The 16,844-nt window shown below is 36.4% G+C and overlaps 1 protein-coding gene across 4 annotated transcripts in view; it reads left to right on the plus strand.

The window, feature by feature from the left end:
- STX8 (syntaxin 8) overlaps window positions 1-16,844 on the plus strand; it is a 299,198-nt gene that overhangs the window by 27,523 nt on the left and 254,831 nt on the right. For 3 of the 4 annotated variants that reach the window (XR_012489396.1, XM_074311938.1, XM_074311940.1), the window contains one exon: window positions 5,454-5,564. The exons of the other annotated variant lie outside the window; for it this stretch is intronic. Coding sequence is in view for 2 of the 3 variants with exons in the window: in XM_074311938.1 (XP_074168039.1) it covers window positions 5,454-5,564 (111 nt within the window). In the remaining variant the exon portion in view is untranslated. The remainder of the gene's footprint in view (window positions 1-5,453; window positions 5,565-16,844) is intronic. 4 annotated transcript variants of the gene reach the window in all.

Here is a 16,844-nt window from a genome sequence, read left to right on the forward strand (position 1 = left end):
TTATCAAGAGATGCTACCTTTTTTCTTTTTGTGAAATTTGAAACATTTCTCCAGTTTTGTAGACCCTGTTCCATTGTTCAAGATCTTTTTGGTCCCTTGAGTCAATGCCATATGCCAAGATAACCAATTTTTTGTAACAAAATTAGTCAAATCTTTTGCATAATACTTGCAAACCATATTTACTTTGGGTTTCTATTCCCTGGAAACCAATTTTTTGTTTTATCTTTCCCAATTCAAAGTTTTTGTTATAAGTAGAACAAGTAGTAGAATAAAAGCTAAACAGCTCTGCCCTCATTTTCAGTCATTATTATGATCCCATTTATACAGGCCAGTACCCTGAATACTTCTTTCATCCACTTGGCTTTAACATAATTTTTAGACAATCCCCATGCTCTTTTGTTGACTCTGATATCACCAGTCTCAGCAGGTGGCCTTTAGCTTCCAGCCCATTATTCTTTTATATTCATTTTTGGTTGCATGTCTTTGCACTTATTTTCTTTAAAAATTAGTCTAGTTTTATTAGTAATTCATTGATACTCATTTTTATATTGTGTTCATTTCTCTATCCTTCTTTCCTTATCTTAAGGGCCTGTGATTAACAGGGAAGAGGGTAGAAGAACTTAGAAGAAGTAAGATATAAAAAAAAAAAAATTACAGGGAAAGAAATTAGAGAGAATTTCCTAGAATAAGTTCTTGGAGGAGTTCTACAACTACAGGTGATTTGGAGATCTAGACTTGGTCAGCTCTTTTGATGGGTACAGGGGAATTATAAGTATTGGTAATGGCAGAATCATATTTCAAAACCTGATCTTATACAAATCTGGTGCTCTTTCTTTATATCTCCTTATTCATGTCAAAACCTCCTAATTTAACCATATGCTCTATTGATTTGTTAAATGTACTGTTCTACTTAAATGCTGATCCTTCCCATAGTTTAACCTTTACACCTCTCTCACATCTGCATCCTCTAGACAAGGCAAAATCGTCTGCATATACATGCGATCCATCCTGTTTTCTTCAGCAGATTTCCTCTTCTATTATCCTTACTCTTTCACCTGTCTTTAGTCATTCCCTGTCTATTGCTAGCTTCCCTATTGTCTATCCTGAAAAAAACACTCAATTAATCCTTTTATCTCCTAGTTATTGTTCCATATATCTTTTCCCTTTTATGGCTAAACTCTAGAGAAGGACATTTAAAATAAGTGTTTCTACTTCATTTCATTGTTCTCCCTAATTCTTTACAGTCAGATGTCTAATCCAATTATTTAATAAAAAACTGACCTCCTCAAAGTTACCAGTAATCTCTTAATTGTCAAATTTAATGGCATTTCAGAGTCCTCATCCTTCTTGACTTCTTTGCAACTTTTGACACTGACCATCACCCTCTTTTCTTTCTTCTCTAATTTTTTTTTTGTGACAATTCTCTTTCTAGGTTCTCCTCTTTGTCTTACATTACTGTCACTAAACGTTTATTGAGTGACTACTATGTGCCAACTCCTGTACTAAGCACTAGGCATTCAAAGAAAAGCAAAGAAAACAAAACAAAACAAACAAAAAACCAGAGTCTGTTCTTAAGGAGCTAATAATCTAATGGGGGAGAGAGTACAAATGTATATGTGGGTTTGTGTATGTGTATACATAAAACACGTACATGCTGAATTAGAGATACTCAGTAGCAGTCAGGCACTAGTATTAAGGGGAAATCTATCTCTTGTAAAAGGTGAGTTGAAGGAAGCCAGGAAGCAGGATAAGGTAAGAGAAAGTTCCAGGCATGGAGAACAGCCAATGAACATGAACAGATTCAGGAGATGAAATGTCTTGTGCAAGGAACACTAAACAGGCTAGGATACATGGATTGTAGAAGGAGGTAGGATATAAGGAGAAAGATAATGAACTTAGTTTTAGACCTGGATGAAGATCCAGCAAAGGAGACTGAAGGGGGGGTCAGATAGGTAGGAAGAGAAGGTAAATGGCATATACTGTAATTGTATCATCCATAGCTCTTTCATATGCTCTTTTCTCCCTATGTACTATTGAGATATTAGGTCCCATGAATTACTTATGCAGCCCTAACCTCTCAACTGCTATTTCCAACTGCCTGGATGTCCTATAAACCTTTTAAAATCACCATATCCAAAACAGAACTCATTTTTTTTCCTACTAAGCCTTTCCTTCTTCCTGTCTTTTTATTACTATTAAGGGCATAGCCATTCACAAAATCACCTGGGCTCAAAACATGTGTCATCCCCGAATCTTCACTCTCTTAACTCTCTCCCCAGTTCCAATCTATTAACAAGTCCTATCATTTCTACCTTTGTAACATTTCTCATATACACCCCTTTTTCTCTTGTCACTATCACAGGCCCTTATTATCCCATGTCTTGACTATTACAATAACTTTCTAGTTGTCCTCCTTGCTGTCAGTCTGTTTTTATTCTGATCTATCTTCCAATCTAGCCAATCTATATCAACTCAGCTGTCAATTGATCTTACCAGATCTGATTGTTTCACTTCCTGTTAAGTAGATTCCAGTTGCTCTGTCACGTCCAGGATCAATTATGAAACCCCATGTTTAGCATCCAAAGCCCTGGCTACATCCTACTTTTCCAATTTGTTTATATTACTCCCACATATTCTGTGATGTAGTGACAATGATCTCCTTGCTGTTCCTTGTACCAGATGTTTCCATTTCTTGCCTTTGTGTGTTTTCCCTGACTGGAATTTTCTTCTTCTTCATCTCCTTCAAATCTGAGCTAAAATTCCACTTTGTGGTAGAAGCCTTTCCTGAGCCTTAATGTGAGTACCTTTAGATTGTATTGAAGTCTTGCCTTTTAAAATTGGTGGGAAATAATGGACAAGCCACTTAAACCCTGCAGACTTCTCTAAAATAAGGGAGATATTATGCTTTCCTTGCAGAAGTTTGGAATATTGTATATATTGCAAAATATGATTATTAGTTTTGCTGAACTTCTTTTTTTGTCTTTTAAATACTTTGTTACATAGAGAAAAGCTAATCCAATTCCAATTGATCAATGATGGACAAAATCAGCTACACCCAGAGAAGAAACACTGGGAAATGAATGTAAACTGTTAGCATTTTTTGTTTTTCTCCCCAGGTTATTTTTTACCTTCCGAAATCAATTCTTCCTTTGCAACAACAACAACAACAAAATTCAGTTCTGCACATATATATTGTATCTAGGATATATTATAACATATTTAATATGTATGGGAATGCCTGCCATCTAGGGGAGGAAGTGGAGGGAAGGAAGGGAAAATTTGGAACAGAAGGGCGTACAAGGGATAATGTTGTAAAAAGTTACCTATGGATATGTACTGTCAAAAAATGTTATAATTATAAAATTAATAAAAAATAAATTAAAAAATAAATACTTTGTTACAAGGGATACCTGTTGGGCATATCGTAGGAATATATTTAGAAACAAATATAAAAACTAAAGGTATCAATTAAAATAAGATAAAATTAAGTAAGAAAGTTGGATAATATAATCTCTACCTTCTACCTCTAAGAATTTATGATTTATATTCACATGTCACAGTGGGTATTATATCCAGAGTTAGGATGAATTGGAAAGCATGTTTCTAGTAGGGTTAGAATTATTAGAATATACTGTATTAGTGAAGACTCCATCATATAGTACAGAAAGATAGTACAGTGTACAGGGTGGGAGGGGGAAGACAATTAAGGTTAAGTGACTAACTAGCTCACACAGCTAGGAAGTTTTAAGGCCACATTTGAACTCAGGTCCTCCTGATTTCAGGGCTGGTGCTGTATCTACTGACCAATTAGCTGCCCCTAGAAAGATTGGTTTTTGCAGCATTTCCTAAGGCATTCCACAAACATACTAAAGTATGTTTAATATTTTTGGAAGAAGAACAGGTAAGATTATACTACTCTATTCAATATCATTTCAAAACTCTTCTTTAGAATTTGCTACCCATTCACTTCAGTTCATTGAGAATTTTTTTTTTCTCTTTCAAACACATTTTTATTATGACATTTTAAAATTTCTGAAACTAGGCAAGATCTCATGACAATTTCTTTTTTTTCCTCTCTTTTTAAAAATAGCTTTTTATTTTCAAAATACATGCAAAGATCGTTTTCAACATTCACCCTTGAAAAATCTTGTGTTCCAAAATTTTCTCCCTCCCTTCTTTCACTCTCCTCTCCTAGATAGTAAACAATCCAATATAGTTTAAACACGTGCAATTCTTCAGAACATATTTTCAAATTTATCGTACTGCACAAGAAAAATCATCAAAAAGGAAAAAAGTGAGGGGGGAAAAAAGCAAGTAAACAATAACAAAAAGGTGAAAATACTATGTTGTGATCTGTATTTAATCCCACATAGTTTTCTTTCGGAATGCAGATGGCATTTTCCATCACAAGTCTATTGGAATTGGCCCAAATCATCTTCAGTGAGCATTTATTAAATAGTTACTATTTGTACCATTATCTCTAAATTGACAACAGGAATAAATGTGAAATGCATGAAAAGTAAATTTGAGTTGGGGAGTACCAATAAATGAAGTCCCTTTGTAGAAAATGGCACTTGGGAGAGCCTTTGAAGGATTCTAAGCATTGGGGAGATGGAGCAGCCTGGGAAAAATGGAAGCAGGAGATCTGATGTGTTTGTAGGATGTCCCATGATAGCCTATGTTTGACACAGTGTAAATCAGGGAGAGTAATGGAAAATGAGTCTAGACTGAGGTCAAATTGCCATTAATTATTAATATCTAATTTAATTTTTGTTTTCTAGGCAATAAGGAAGGCATCAAAATTTTTTGGTTAGGAAATGTCATGGTCAGACCTGCACTTTTGAAAGTGCTTTAGCAAAGGACAGTGCAGTTTTTCAGAACTCACTTGACTGAAAGCCTGGAATACCTTCTAGTTTTAATAACTGGGACTTGTTTTTTCCATTCCTGTAAGTGGAGTTAATACCTAGGAATAAGTTAAAATAGTTTATATTCTTCTTTCAGAAGAAAGGTAATATAAAAATCTCATATTGTAGTTGTTTCTCTTATGACAAAGTTAAAACCAAATCCTCTAAAATTCAATAGGTGGATCATTTTTTGACTGAGTTCAGTAATTTGCATAAGAAATATCCTTTTATCAGTTTTTTCCAATTATTAACATCTTCAAAGCAGTTACAATTGTTTGTCCTGTTTTTTTAATTTGAAAATTTTAAAAGTATTTGGGAGTATCACAATACAAATACACATGTTCCTTGCTATAGAAAACCTGCTGTACCAAAATTTGATTTCTTTTAAAAATCAAAAGTATATTTTGTGTATTAATATCTAAATTACTGATAGACAAAATTGCTGTTGAAATATATTTATAGGTAATTTGATTGTAAATTAAAACTTAGTTAACTTTACAGTGTAGAGTAGGTTATTAATCTTATTGAACCTTAACAAGAAATCTTCAGAACACAGCTTGAAGGGGATCGAAGACAGAACTTATTGGATGACCTTGTTACTCGTGAAAGACTACTGCAAGCATCCTATAAGAATAATGGTACAGAACCAGATCTGATCAGGTATAGTGCTCTAACATATAATATTTAGTTGGTGGGTAATAATTTATTTCTGAAGACTACTTGCTTGTGATTTAATGATTGATTTCTTTGAGCAGAAAAAGTTACTTTCATTTATAGTCAAATAGATTATCTTAAAATTTTGTTTAATTTATTAATTTTCTTTCTTTTATTTAACTGAAATAGTGTATTTCTGAAGTAATGTATGGCTGAACTTTATGCAAAGTAGAGTACAAATTAAGGTAGTAAATGTCTTTTGGGTCCTTGGAATACATCTGTTCTAGACTGCTTATGGCTTCTTAGGGGGATACTGTAGTCAGTTATTTGGTGTCACTATGCTGTCAAATTGAGTTTATCATTGACAAATATGAAGAGTGCCAGGGAAGTAACAGAGAAATTGAGTTATTCTTTTTTGTTTTTTAACTGTGTATAATTTTTAATATTGGCTTGGAAGAAAGTTTGAAATTGTCATATTTTGAAAGATTATGATAGCTTTTTAAGTTTAGAACAATGGACTTTGAACTGTTATTTCCTCATATGTATATGTATACACATGTATACATAAAAAAGTGAAAATACTATGCTTTGATTCATGTTTAGTTTTCATAGTTCTCTCTCTTTGCCCTTACTTTTTTTTTGGTAGTTACTAATAGTTTTACTTTTCCTTCTACAAATGTGAGGTTGGAGGGTTTTTTTTTTTTTTTATATTTTACTTTTCATATACATGTAAAGACAGTTTTCTTTTTTTCCCCTTTTTTTTTATTATAGCTTTTTATTTACAAGACATATGCATAGGAAATTTTTTAGCATTGACCCTTGCAAAAACCTTCTGTTCCAACTTTTCCTCTCCTTCCCTCCACTCCCTCCCTTAGATGGCAGGTAGACCAATGTATGTTAAATGTGTTAAATGGAATATATGATACATATTTATACAGTTAAATTACTGCACAAGAAAAATCAGATTTAGGAATAAGGTGAAAATAACCTGAGAAGGAAAACAAGAATGCAAGTGGACAATAACAGAAAGAGTGGAAATGCTGTGTTGTGGTCCACGCTTATTTCCCATAGTTCTTTCACTGAGTGTAGCTGGTTCTCTTCATTAATGAAAAATTAGAACTAATTTGGTTTATCTCATTGTTGAAGAAAGCCCTGTCCATCAGAATTAATCATCATATGGTATTGTTGTTGAAATATATGATGATCTCCTGGTCCTGCTCACCTCTCTTAGCATAAGTTCATGTAAGTCTCTCCAGGCCTTTCTGAAATCATCCTGCTGGTCATTTCTTACAGAACAATAATATTCCCTAATATTCATATACCACAACATATTCATCCATTCTTCAGTTGATGGGCACCCATTCAATTTCCAGTTTCTAGCCATTATAAAAAGGGCTGCCACAAACATTTTTGCATGTGTGGGTCCCTTTCCCTTCTTTAATATCTCTTTGGGATATAAGCCCAGTAGCAGCAATGCTGGATCAAAAGATATGCACAGTTTGATAACTTTTTGAGCCCAGTTCCAAATTGCTCTCCAGAATGGTTGGATGCATTCACAATTCCACCAACAATGTATCAGTGTCCTAGTTTTCCCACATCCTCTCCAACATTCAGCATTATCTTTTCCTGTCATCCTAGCCAATCTGAGAGGTGTTTAGTGGTATCTCAGAGTTGTCTTTAAAGACAATTTTCAACATTCAGCTTTGCAAAATCTTGTGTACCAAATTTTTCTTTCTCCCTCTCTTCCCCCATTCCCTGCTTTAGAGAACAAGTAATCAGATATATGTTAAACATGTGTAATTCTTCTATACATATTTTCACATTTATCATGCTACACAAGAAAAATCAGATCACAAAGGGGAAAAAATGAGAAAGAAAACAAAAAACAAGCAAACAAAAAAAAAAGGTGAAAATACTATGTTGTGATCGAAAGATGTAGATATAAGGATAAGATTCTGTAGCCTTCGGCCCTCAGTTTCCCTCCATGTCCATGGGGTAATTACAGTACAGTGAAGTATTATTTACCCCTGTTTTGCAGCTGCTGAATAACCCTGGGAACAAATATAGTTTAAAGAACACTGTCCTGAGTGGATTCTGGCCAAATCCACCAAGGACGTGTTATCTATATGCTGGAACAAGCCATTCCAGGACTAAAACTTCACTCTTGACAGACACTGGCAGGAATGCTCCCTCTTCTGGATTCACTCAAGAAAGTGAAGTCAATATTTCTGGCATTTATCTACTTTGTTCATGATATGTAATGTTCTGTTGGTCTCTCAGTTGTAATCCTTCTCTGGGAGGAGGTTTCTTTTCTGTATAATCTTTTCCTCTGTGAGCAGGTTTCTTGGGAGGCTACTGGAGCCTCCTCCCCCCCTCCTCCCCCTCCCCCTCCTTCTCCCCCCCTCCCCCTACTCTTCCTCCTCCTCCTCCTTTCTTCTTCTTCTTCTTCTTCTTCTTCTTCTTCTTCTTCTTCTTCTTCTTCTTCTTCTTCTTCTTCTTCTTCTTCTTCCTCTTCCTCTTCCTCTTCCTCTTCCTCTTCCTCTTCCTCTTCCTCTTCCTCTTCCTCTTCCTCTTCCTCCTCCTCCTCCTCCTCCTCCTCGTCCTCCTCCTTCTTCTTCTTCTTCTTTTTTTTTTTTTTCCTGGCTCTGAATCTCCTCCAGCTCTTGTCCTTCCCCAATCCAGACTGCTTGTCCAGGCCCAATGTCTCAGTCTAGACTCTCCTTCCAGATTGCCGTCTAAACTCAATCTCCCAGTCAGACTCTCCTTGCCCTAATGCCCTCCTCTTTTATCCTAGCAGAGAATGGGCTAGTGAGAACTCAAGGGGGCCTGGGGAAATACTTCAACCAATGAACTTGCTCCTCTTAAAGGTGCAAACTTCTTTTTAACATGTAAACTCTACCTCAGAAGTCCAAAGGTATAAACTCCCTTCAAAGGCCAGAACCAAAGATGTGAAAGAGAATTGTTAAGTACCGACTAAGCACTTATTAAGAACCTAACATCTCTCCCTTTCTTTTGATTTGGAACATAGGGTGGTCATGACCTTGAAACATAAATCCATCAATATGAGAGGTATTACACATAATTACATAAATTACATCAACACATAGTAACATAACACATGCTAGAAGTGATATAACAAACAACATGATCAAATAATCATAAATTGAGAATTTATAAATGTCCATAAGTCCATTGTCCATTAGTCTCATCTTGTGTTAGGAAATCCAATGATTCCTGCTGGTTTTAAAGTTTAGATAACAATGGAGTTAAGTACAATTCTGTGCAACAGGAGCATTTCCCATCTCCTCCCTCAATTAATCCTTCAGGGGTGGAGCAAGAAAGAGGAGGGGTTAGAATATACAAACAGAATTGCCTGTTAAGCAGCCTATGACAAGATTAGAAAAAGCTAAGAGAAGGACAGGATATAAGTGATTTTATACATGTATATCCTATGATTGAAAATATTGACTCTGTAGGTCAAAAAAGGAGAAGATATACATCTTTAGATTTGAATAAAATTAAAGATTTGAAAAAAGGTTGTACCCGGGCCTGGATTTTATCCCTTGTTAAGGGCCACTGTTCTACCCACACTGGTGAATCAGTCTTCCACTGAATAGGAACCAGTGAGAGTGTAGGTAGGCCTTCAACAGCAGCCCTGCCTAAAAAGCTGAAGTGCTTATTTGTAATCCTATCTGCTATAAAATGTCTCTTCCCCACAAATTGATGGGGATTTTTTCAACCACAAAAGGAGTAAAAACTCCTGTTTCATTTTCAAATGTCCATCTCAAAGGCATAGCACTAACTTCTGCTGCTATTGATCCTTCTACACCAGACATGTAGGTGTCTGCCTTAATCTTTGGCCAGTGACTGGGCCAATTGGCACCTCTAATAACTGTATGATCTGCACCCGTGTCTACCAATCTTTTCCATTTATATAAATGGTAAGCATAGGTCGGTCAGCTGTCACAGCTGCTGTCTAATATATTCCTGGATTTTGTTCATTGGAGTTAGAATCTGGGTGACTGTCACCAGATTGCTTATTAGGGATATGTAACAATAAGCCTGATGCTACTACTTCTCCTGGTTGATAGATCACACGTTGTCTACCTGTGTTAGTGACTGGGATATTAGCTACATGTTCTCTAGTTTCCCACATCAGTGTATGGATGAACACTGTTTTGTAAGCACTCTCAGAAGGTGAAATGGTCAAGCCTATTGTGCCTGGAGGCAAAGGATCCATAGGCTGAACAAGAACAGATTTCACTTCTCCAGGGAATATCTCAGTAGTCTCTACTGTGTACAACTCTATTTTTCTTAATTTCAATCCCTTTCTTCCATCTGATTGCCTTTTGGCTGATTGATCATGTCTTAAATTTCTCTGGATGTAACCTCGGCTGCCATCATGCCCCACTTGGGGGGCTGAAGCTGGGTCCCTCCTCTCATTTCCCTGCGTCAATCTACTTTCAGAGGCCCAGTGGAGACCCTTGTGACATTTTGGACATGGAGTTTTAGGTCTTCTTTCACCCTGTCTTCTCACTCTATCTCCATATTTACACTGAGCTCTTAGATGTCCAAGTTTTCCACATTGGAAACATCGATGAATTTCTCTAGAAGTCCCTTGCCAGGAGGGACCCTGTCTTTCCATGTTCATCATAGTCCGGGTGTAAAAAGTATTTGTTCCCACTCATGATCTCCTCTAAAGGAGCATCTTTGTCTAATCCCCATATAATTCTTTTGCAAATCTCATTAGCATTTTCCTTAGCCAGATCTCTGGTCATTATTTCTGTAGCTGCATTTTCTCCAATAATTCTTTTGGCAGCAGTTTGCAAACATCCCACAAAATCCACAAAAAGTTCATTGGGATCTTGCTCTATTTTAGTGAAAGCCTCTCCCCGATCTTTCTGTCCGGGGAGGGAACCCTAAGCTTTTATTGCAGCCTTAACAATTTGCCCATACACTGTCATGGTATATTTAACCTGTTCTGAATTCTCTCCATACTGACCTTCACCAGCTGATTGCTCAAAAGTGAATTGTGTGTTAACTCCTGTTTCCAAATTGCATCTGACTTGGTTCTTACAATGATAGATCAATATCCAAATTGGAATCTTAACCATGGTGAGGACACTCTGCCTGGGACCTTCGCTGTTGGGACTTGCAGGACTGTTATCTGGGATTCCCCAGCTTGAGGTTTGCAGTGTTGGTACTTGCCCGAATCAGTGATGTATTCTTTCTTCTCTTCTCCTCTAACCTATCTCTTTGTATTATACTAGTTATATTAATCATAGGATGCATTAAGTGCTTTTGCTGTAAGAACTGCACTGTCAATTCTTATTTTCCTTTCTTTAAAATAATTCATTGTTATTAAATATTTTCATACAACCTGGAATCTTAGGTCTTGTTGTGGCAGCAAGCCATCCTGTAGGAACAAATTATAAATCTTAACCTAACATAATTGGTGTCACAAACAGGATTGCTGTACAGGATGTTGTTCTTTAAAAAGATAAGTTTGGGAGAAAAGGAGATGTATATTCATAGTTGGGATGATTTGCCTTATTCGTCATTGGGTAAAGTTTGGGCATAGGGCACTGAGACATGAGAATTGGGGGTCTTGTATAAAGCAAGAATCCCCCCACACACATAAAAAAGTGTTTGCAACAAATTCCTATTGAAAAAAGGAAAGAAATGACAGGTCTCTGTAGGAGGGGTTGGGCTTTGTTAACTGCCTATCATACTGTCTGTGATGATAGGGACTGGAAAATATTAGAGAAAGTGGAACTGGAAAAAGAACTTGCTGAGTTACAAGGGAAGTTATCTGTGTTACAGTGTCAAAAATTTATGTTGGGAGATCAAGCTAGAAATGATCAGAACATAGCAGAAAAGGCTGCAATAAGGGTGTCACAATATAATTATAAGAAAAGGAAGGGGAAAGTTAATCAGAAGAAAGTGCATGCTGTGACATCTTTGGCCTCAATTGACTGGGATCCAAATAAAGGGGATGGTGATGTATGGGATGAAAGTTGAGGAGGATTTTTTAGAAAAGGAGACATGGGAAGAGCATGAGGAAAAATACCTAGACTATTTGACTGCATGCCCAGTATATAGAAGGAGGGCCCTAATGAGGCTGAAAGGACTAAGAATGTCCTTGAGGATTTTACACAAAAGGTTACAGACATTATTGCCCCCTTCTCCCAAAAGTTAGGAGAGTCCTTAATTATCTGGGTAGTCAGTCCATCTTAGTGATGGAGGGGTGGAGGAATTTGGCTGGCCTCCAAAGATTGTATCAAATTTATAGTATATGTTTCAGTCCCTTTGTATAGCAAGCTTTTAGAGACTGTGCTAATACAAATGATGCTGCTGGCACTCCCATAAACACCTCCCTTTTGAAGATAATTTGTGAGGGTCTGAACAACCAGTGTCCTGATACTATACTACAGTGTGGCCAAATAAAAAGAGAGCTTGGTACACTCTGAAAGACGGTATTCAGAGGTTAAAAGAGGAGGTCATGAAAACTGCTATAATGATGGGAGATGCTAATGCATACACTAGCAGTCCTGAAATAGCTCTCCATTGCAACCCAATAATTAAAACTGGTACCTCCTGCTTACAAACATATAGTGGTAATTTTGCTGTTGGCAGCCACAGGAGAAAATTTAGGGGCAATAATAGATAAAATATCCCAATAATCCCAATCTGGAGGAGTTCGGTCTTGCTACTATAGGCAGTAATGATTGGTCCAAGCCGACTAACAACACTCAAAACAGATTGTCTAGGTGGGAATTATTTACTGCCTTACTAAAAGCAGGAGTAAATCGGGAGGAGATTGATAGAATTCCAAACTTTGAAATGTATCAGATGTAATATATAGTTGGCATAGGTATTTTGAGATAAGTCTGACTATCAGACATGTTATAAGAACTTTATGAGCTATGCTTTAAAATTGTCAGCTCTGCTGGACATGTGAATAAGCTTTATGAAGTTATTTATCAGTTAACTATAATGTGAATCTTAAAAGTTTTGAAGAAAAAGAAAATAAAGGAAAAGAGAAAAGAGGTGGTTTTTACAAACCTTGGAGAAGGAAGATTGATTTGCAAAAACAATTGTTTGAATAGAACATTTAGTTAGAATATCACATGGAAAAGTATTGATTTTTAAAATAATTTAATTTGTTAAAAGAATTTGAGACAACTGTAAATTACATGGGATTCTTATCCATTTTTTGTGATAGGTTATGTTATGTTTATTTGTCTGTCGTGTGAAAACTGTAAAATTGATAATTGTGTAGAGATTATTGTCAAAATATTGAAACCTGAAATTGTTAAGGGTTTTTGATTTGGAAGGATGTTAGAGGGAGGGAGAAAGAAAAGAACAGCATGTTTGGGGAGGAGGTAAAAATAGCAATACAAACTGCCTTCATTTGTGGCCCTTAAAGGAAGGGCCAGTGGAATTATAAGTTGGAACTTGTGGCAAAAACAGGGAAATAAAAATGTCCCATTAGGATTTTAGTTCAGAAAACTGCCCAATGTGAGTTTGAATTACAGATTCTTTTTTAGCAGTTGCTAGCCATATATTGGGTCTTAATGTAAATAGAACAATTGACTATTAATCACAGAGTGATATTGAGACCACAAATTTCTATTATAAGATTATGGGTACCCCTATTTAAACATATAAGGTTTACTGATGGAACTGCTAAATACATAGGACAGGAATGCCACTGGAAAGCTATTTCTCATAATCCTGTCACAAAAGTTGTACTTGAAATGACTGGAAAAGAAGGAGCTGAATAAGTTGCTGCATATCAGGTGATTAAATAAGAGAAAGGAGGACAGTGTCACCTATTTTCAGATTCTTAGGCAGTAACAAATGGATTAGCTACATGGATGCCTATATGACATAAAAAAAGTTGGATTTCTTTACTTTGGCTCCCTATCAAGGGATGCCAGGATCAGCCAGATGTGACCTGGCTACTATAGAAGACATTGAACTTGGACCATGAAGACTGCCTATATTGTGTGTCTCCATAATTTCAGCACTACTGAAGTATGTATGGCTTTTAAAAGCACCAAAATTTATCAGGTAATTATATTACCTTGAATGACTGTTCAGTGGGAAAAACATGATGGGCCAGCTATTAGCACTGCCTGAACTGGTGATTTTGGCTCAACCAATATGAAAGCTGGAGCAAAAATATGGGTAAAGAGATACTTACTAATGCTCCAAAGGCTGCCAGAATCATAGCAGAAGGAGGAGACTACAGTGTCATAATTTGTTATTCAGAGGAGGACACATGACATCATATTCCTAAATCACAAGTATATTTATGGGAATGATTAGTGTTTTGTAGTGTTCCTGGGAACGGTGGATTGATGAGGCATGCTCATGAATGGACTAAAGGAGCATTGTTAGGACAGCGGTAGACTCATTTGGCTATGGGATAGAGAAACTCTACACTACCCTGGACCCAAGGCAACTTTACTTGCCCTTCTCATCAGCTATGTCCCATCATGAATTGGACAGTGGGACCCAGTGCTGAACTGTGGGAGCATCTGTGCCAAAATTTTTATGCCTATTGGTTAATAACTCAGAATTGCTTAACACCACTATGACTATATCTCCAGAAAAAGATAAACATGTGATATGTTGTATCACACCCTTGGCAATTTACTATACCACAAACATACCCATGAGTTCAACGAATTGCATATGATGATTGTACCCAATGAAAAGTCATGGTGCTCTTCTCATGCCCCATAAATAAGGCAGATGAGGGGAAATATTTTATGTGCATTAATACTACTCCTGTAGTGAATAAAACTGCCTAGGTTACCCATTGTGCTCAACTAACATGGGTAACTGAACCAGATATAACTCCACCATCCATCATTAGGATGCCATTTACTTGTAAAAATGTGACTCAAAAAACCAACAAGCATATCCTACATTACCATGGTAGCTTTCCACCTCTCAATACATGTTCCAGAGTAAAAAGAGCATGGTTTGATACATTACTTGATAGTACAGGAATAGGGTTGGGTCTAGTAAATTCAATAGATTTTGAGATCTTGGTCAGCAGACTGCGCAATGCTGGACAAAGTGTATCTCAAGCTTTGACAATTAATCCCCATGGTTACCCACGACAGTCCTGCCTCACCAACTTACTTTTGATTATCAGAAACAATTCCTTGTGGTATTTCATTCTTCTGTTATAGTCAATATTAAGATAGGTAATCAGCTGTTTAACTGGACAATATGTTCTTTGCAGAACGTGTATACTCTCATATAAAAGGAAAATGCACAGTGGTTATTGATGGATGGAATTGTTGATTTGTGGCATAATATTTTTGGAAAATATCTTCCTGGGGATCATTGGAATTCCTCTTTGTAACAGCCCCTAGGTGCACTGACATCTTATGCACTGACACCATTATACATTTTATAGTTCAACTACACACTATAATGTGCCAATTTCATGCTATTCCATTTGTCTTATACACTTATTTTGCTTCACCACGTATTATAGGACAGTACATAGACTTGGATAATGTAACCCATTCTTTAGATGATTGGATTAGTTGCTATCAAGACTTACCTATGAAATGGCTCCATCAACCCTGTCTATTAAACCATTCATCAAATCTATGTGATCTCATTTAGGAGCCATTGTCTAACTTTTCTCTGTTGTATGAAGTTTCCTCACAGCATAAGTGTATATCCTCTAATGATGTTGTCGATCTGTCTTTAGTAGGGCAGAGTGCCCCATTTTCTGGTTGTTTAATGAATGTTTTGTTTCTTCACTAGCAGGGTGATGAATTGTACTTTTCTCCTGATTGAATGGATGAAGTTGCTTTGACTTGGGTACCCAGAACTCTACCTCTACCTTATACATATCTATCCTTAAATTCTCTAATCTCTCTTCTCAAATCCTCTACAATATTAGATCAACTATCACAAAAGAATCAGAGAGCTCTCAATGAACATCATATACAAACACACATAGTGGCCAGCAAATTAATTGAAGTTTTACATTTAGTTACTTCAGATACTAATTATCATTGACATGATTTCTTTTTTAAATCTGCTTTTGCTCAGAGAGATTTCTCTATTGTAGCCTATTGCTATTTGCTATATTGTTAGCACTATTATCAATATGCAATATATAAACATATAACAGAATTAGAAGAATTTATAACTCACTTTACACCTCAGGTGGGGACAGCCTATGCCACTATAACTGGAAATGGCCTATGGCCTATATAATCTTAAGGTCAAATGAAAGATGTAGATATAAGAATAAGATTCTGTAGGCCTTGGCCTTCAGTTTCCTTCCATGTTCATGGGGTAATTACAGTACAGTGCACTATTATTCACCCATGTTTTGCAGCTGCTGAATAACCCTGGGAACAAACATAGTTTAAAGAACATTGTCCTGGGTGGATTCTGACCAAATTCACTAAGGACGCGTTATCTATATGCTGGAACTAGCTACTCCAGGAATAAAACTTCTTAACAGACTCTGACAAGATTGGCCCTCCTGGATTTGCTCAAGAAAGTGAAGTCAGTATTTCTGGCATTTAGCCACCTTTGTTCTCTTGGTTGTTTAAGTCATGATAGATCAATACCCAAATTGAAATCTTACCCATGGAGAGGACACTCTGCCTGGGATCCTCCCAGTCAGGATTTGCAGGGCTATGATTCGGGATTCTAGTGTTGGTGCTTCCCTGAATTGGTGATGTATTCTTTTTTCTCTCCCCCTCTAGTCTATGTCTTTGTATTGTACTTATTAATTATAGGATGCATTAAGTGCTTTTGCTGTAAGAACTACACTGTCAATTCTTTTCTTTTTTTCTTTTCTTTTCTTTTTCTTTTTCTTTCTTTCTTTTTTTTTTTTTTTAATAATTCAAAGTTATTAAACATTTTCATACAACCTGGAATCTTAGTCTTCTTGTGGGAATGAGCCATCCTATAGGAGAAAATCATAAATCTTAACCTAACAGTGATCCACATTCAGTCCCCACAGTCCTCTCTCTGGGTACAGATGGCTCTCCATCACAAGTCTATTGTAATTGACCAAAATCACCTCATTTTTGAAAAGAGCCACATCCATCACAGTTGATCATCTTGTTGTTGCTGTGTATAATATTCTTTTAGTTCTGCATACTTCACTTAGCATCAGTTCATATAAATCTCTCCAGGCCTTTCTGTAATCATCCTGCTGATTGTTTTTTTATAGAATAATATTCCATTACATTCATATACCATAACTTATTCATTCAGTCATTTTACAAC

The sequence above is a fragment of the Sminthopsis crassicaudata genome, chromosome 4 (genome assembly GCF_048593235.1).
Source record: "Sminthopsis crassicaudata isolate SCR6 chromosome 4, ASM4859323v1, whole genome shotgun sequence".
NCBI classification, from domain to species: Eukaryota; Metazoa; Chordata; class Mammalia; order Dasyuromorphia; family Dasyuridae; genus Sminthopsis; species Sminthopsis crassicaudata.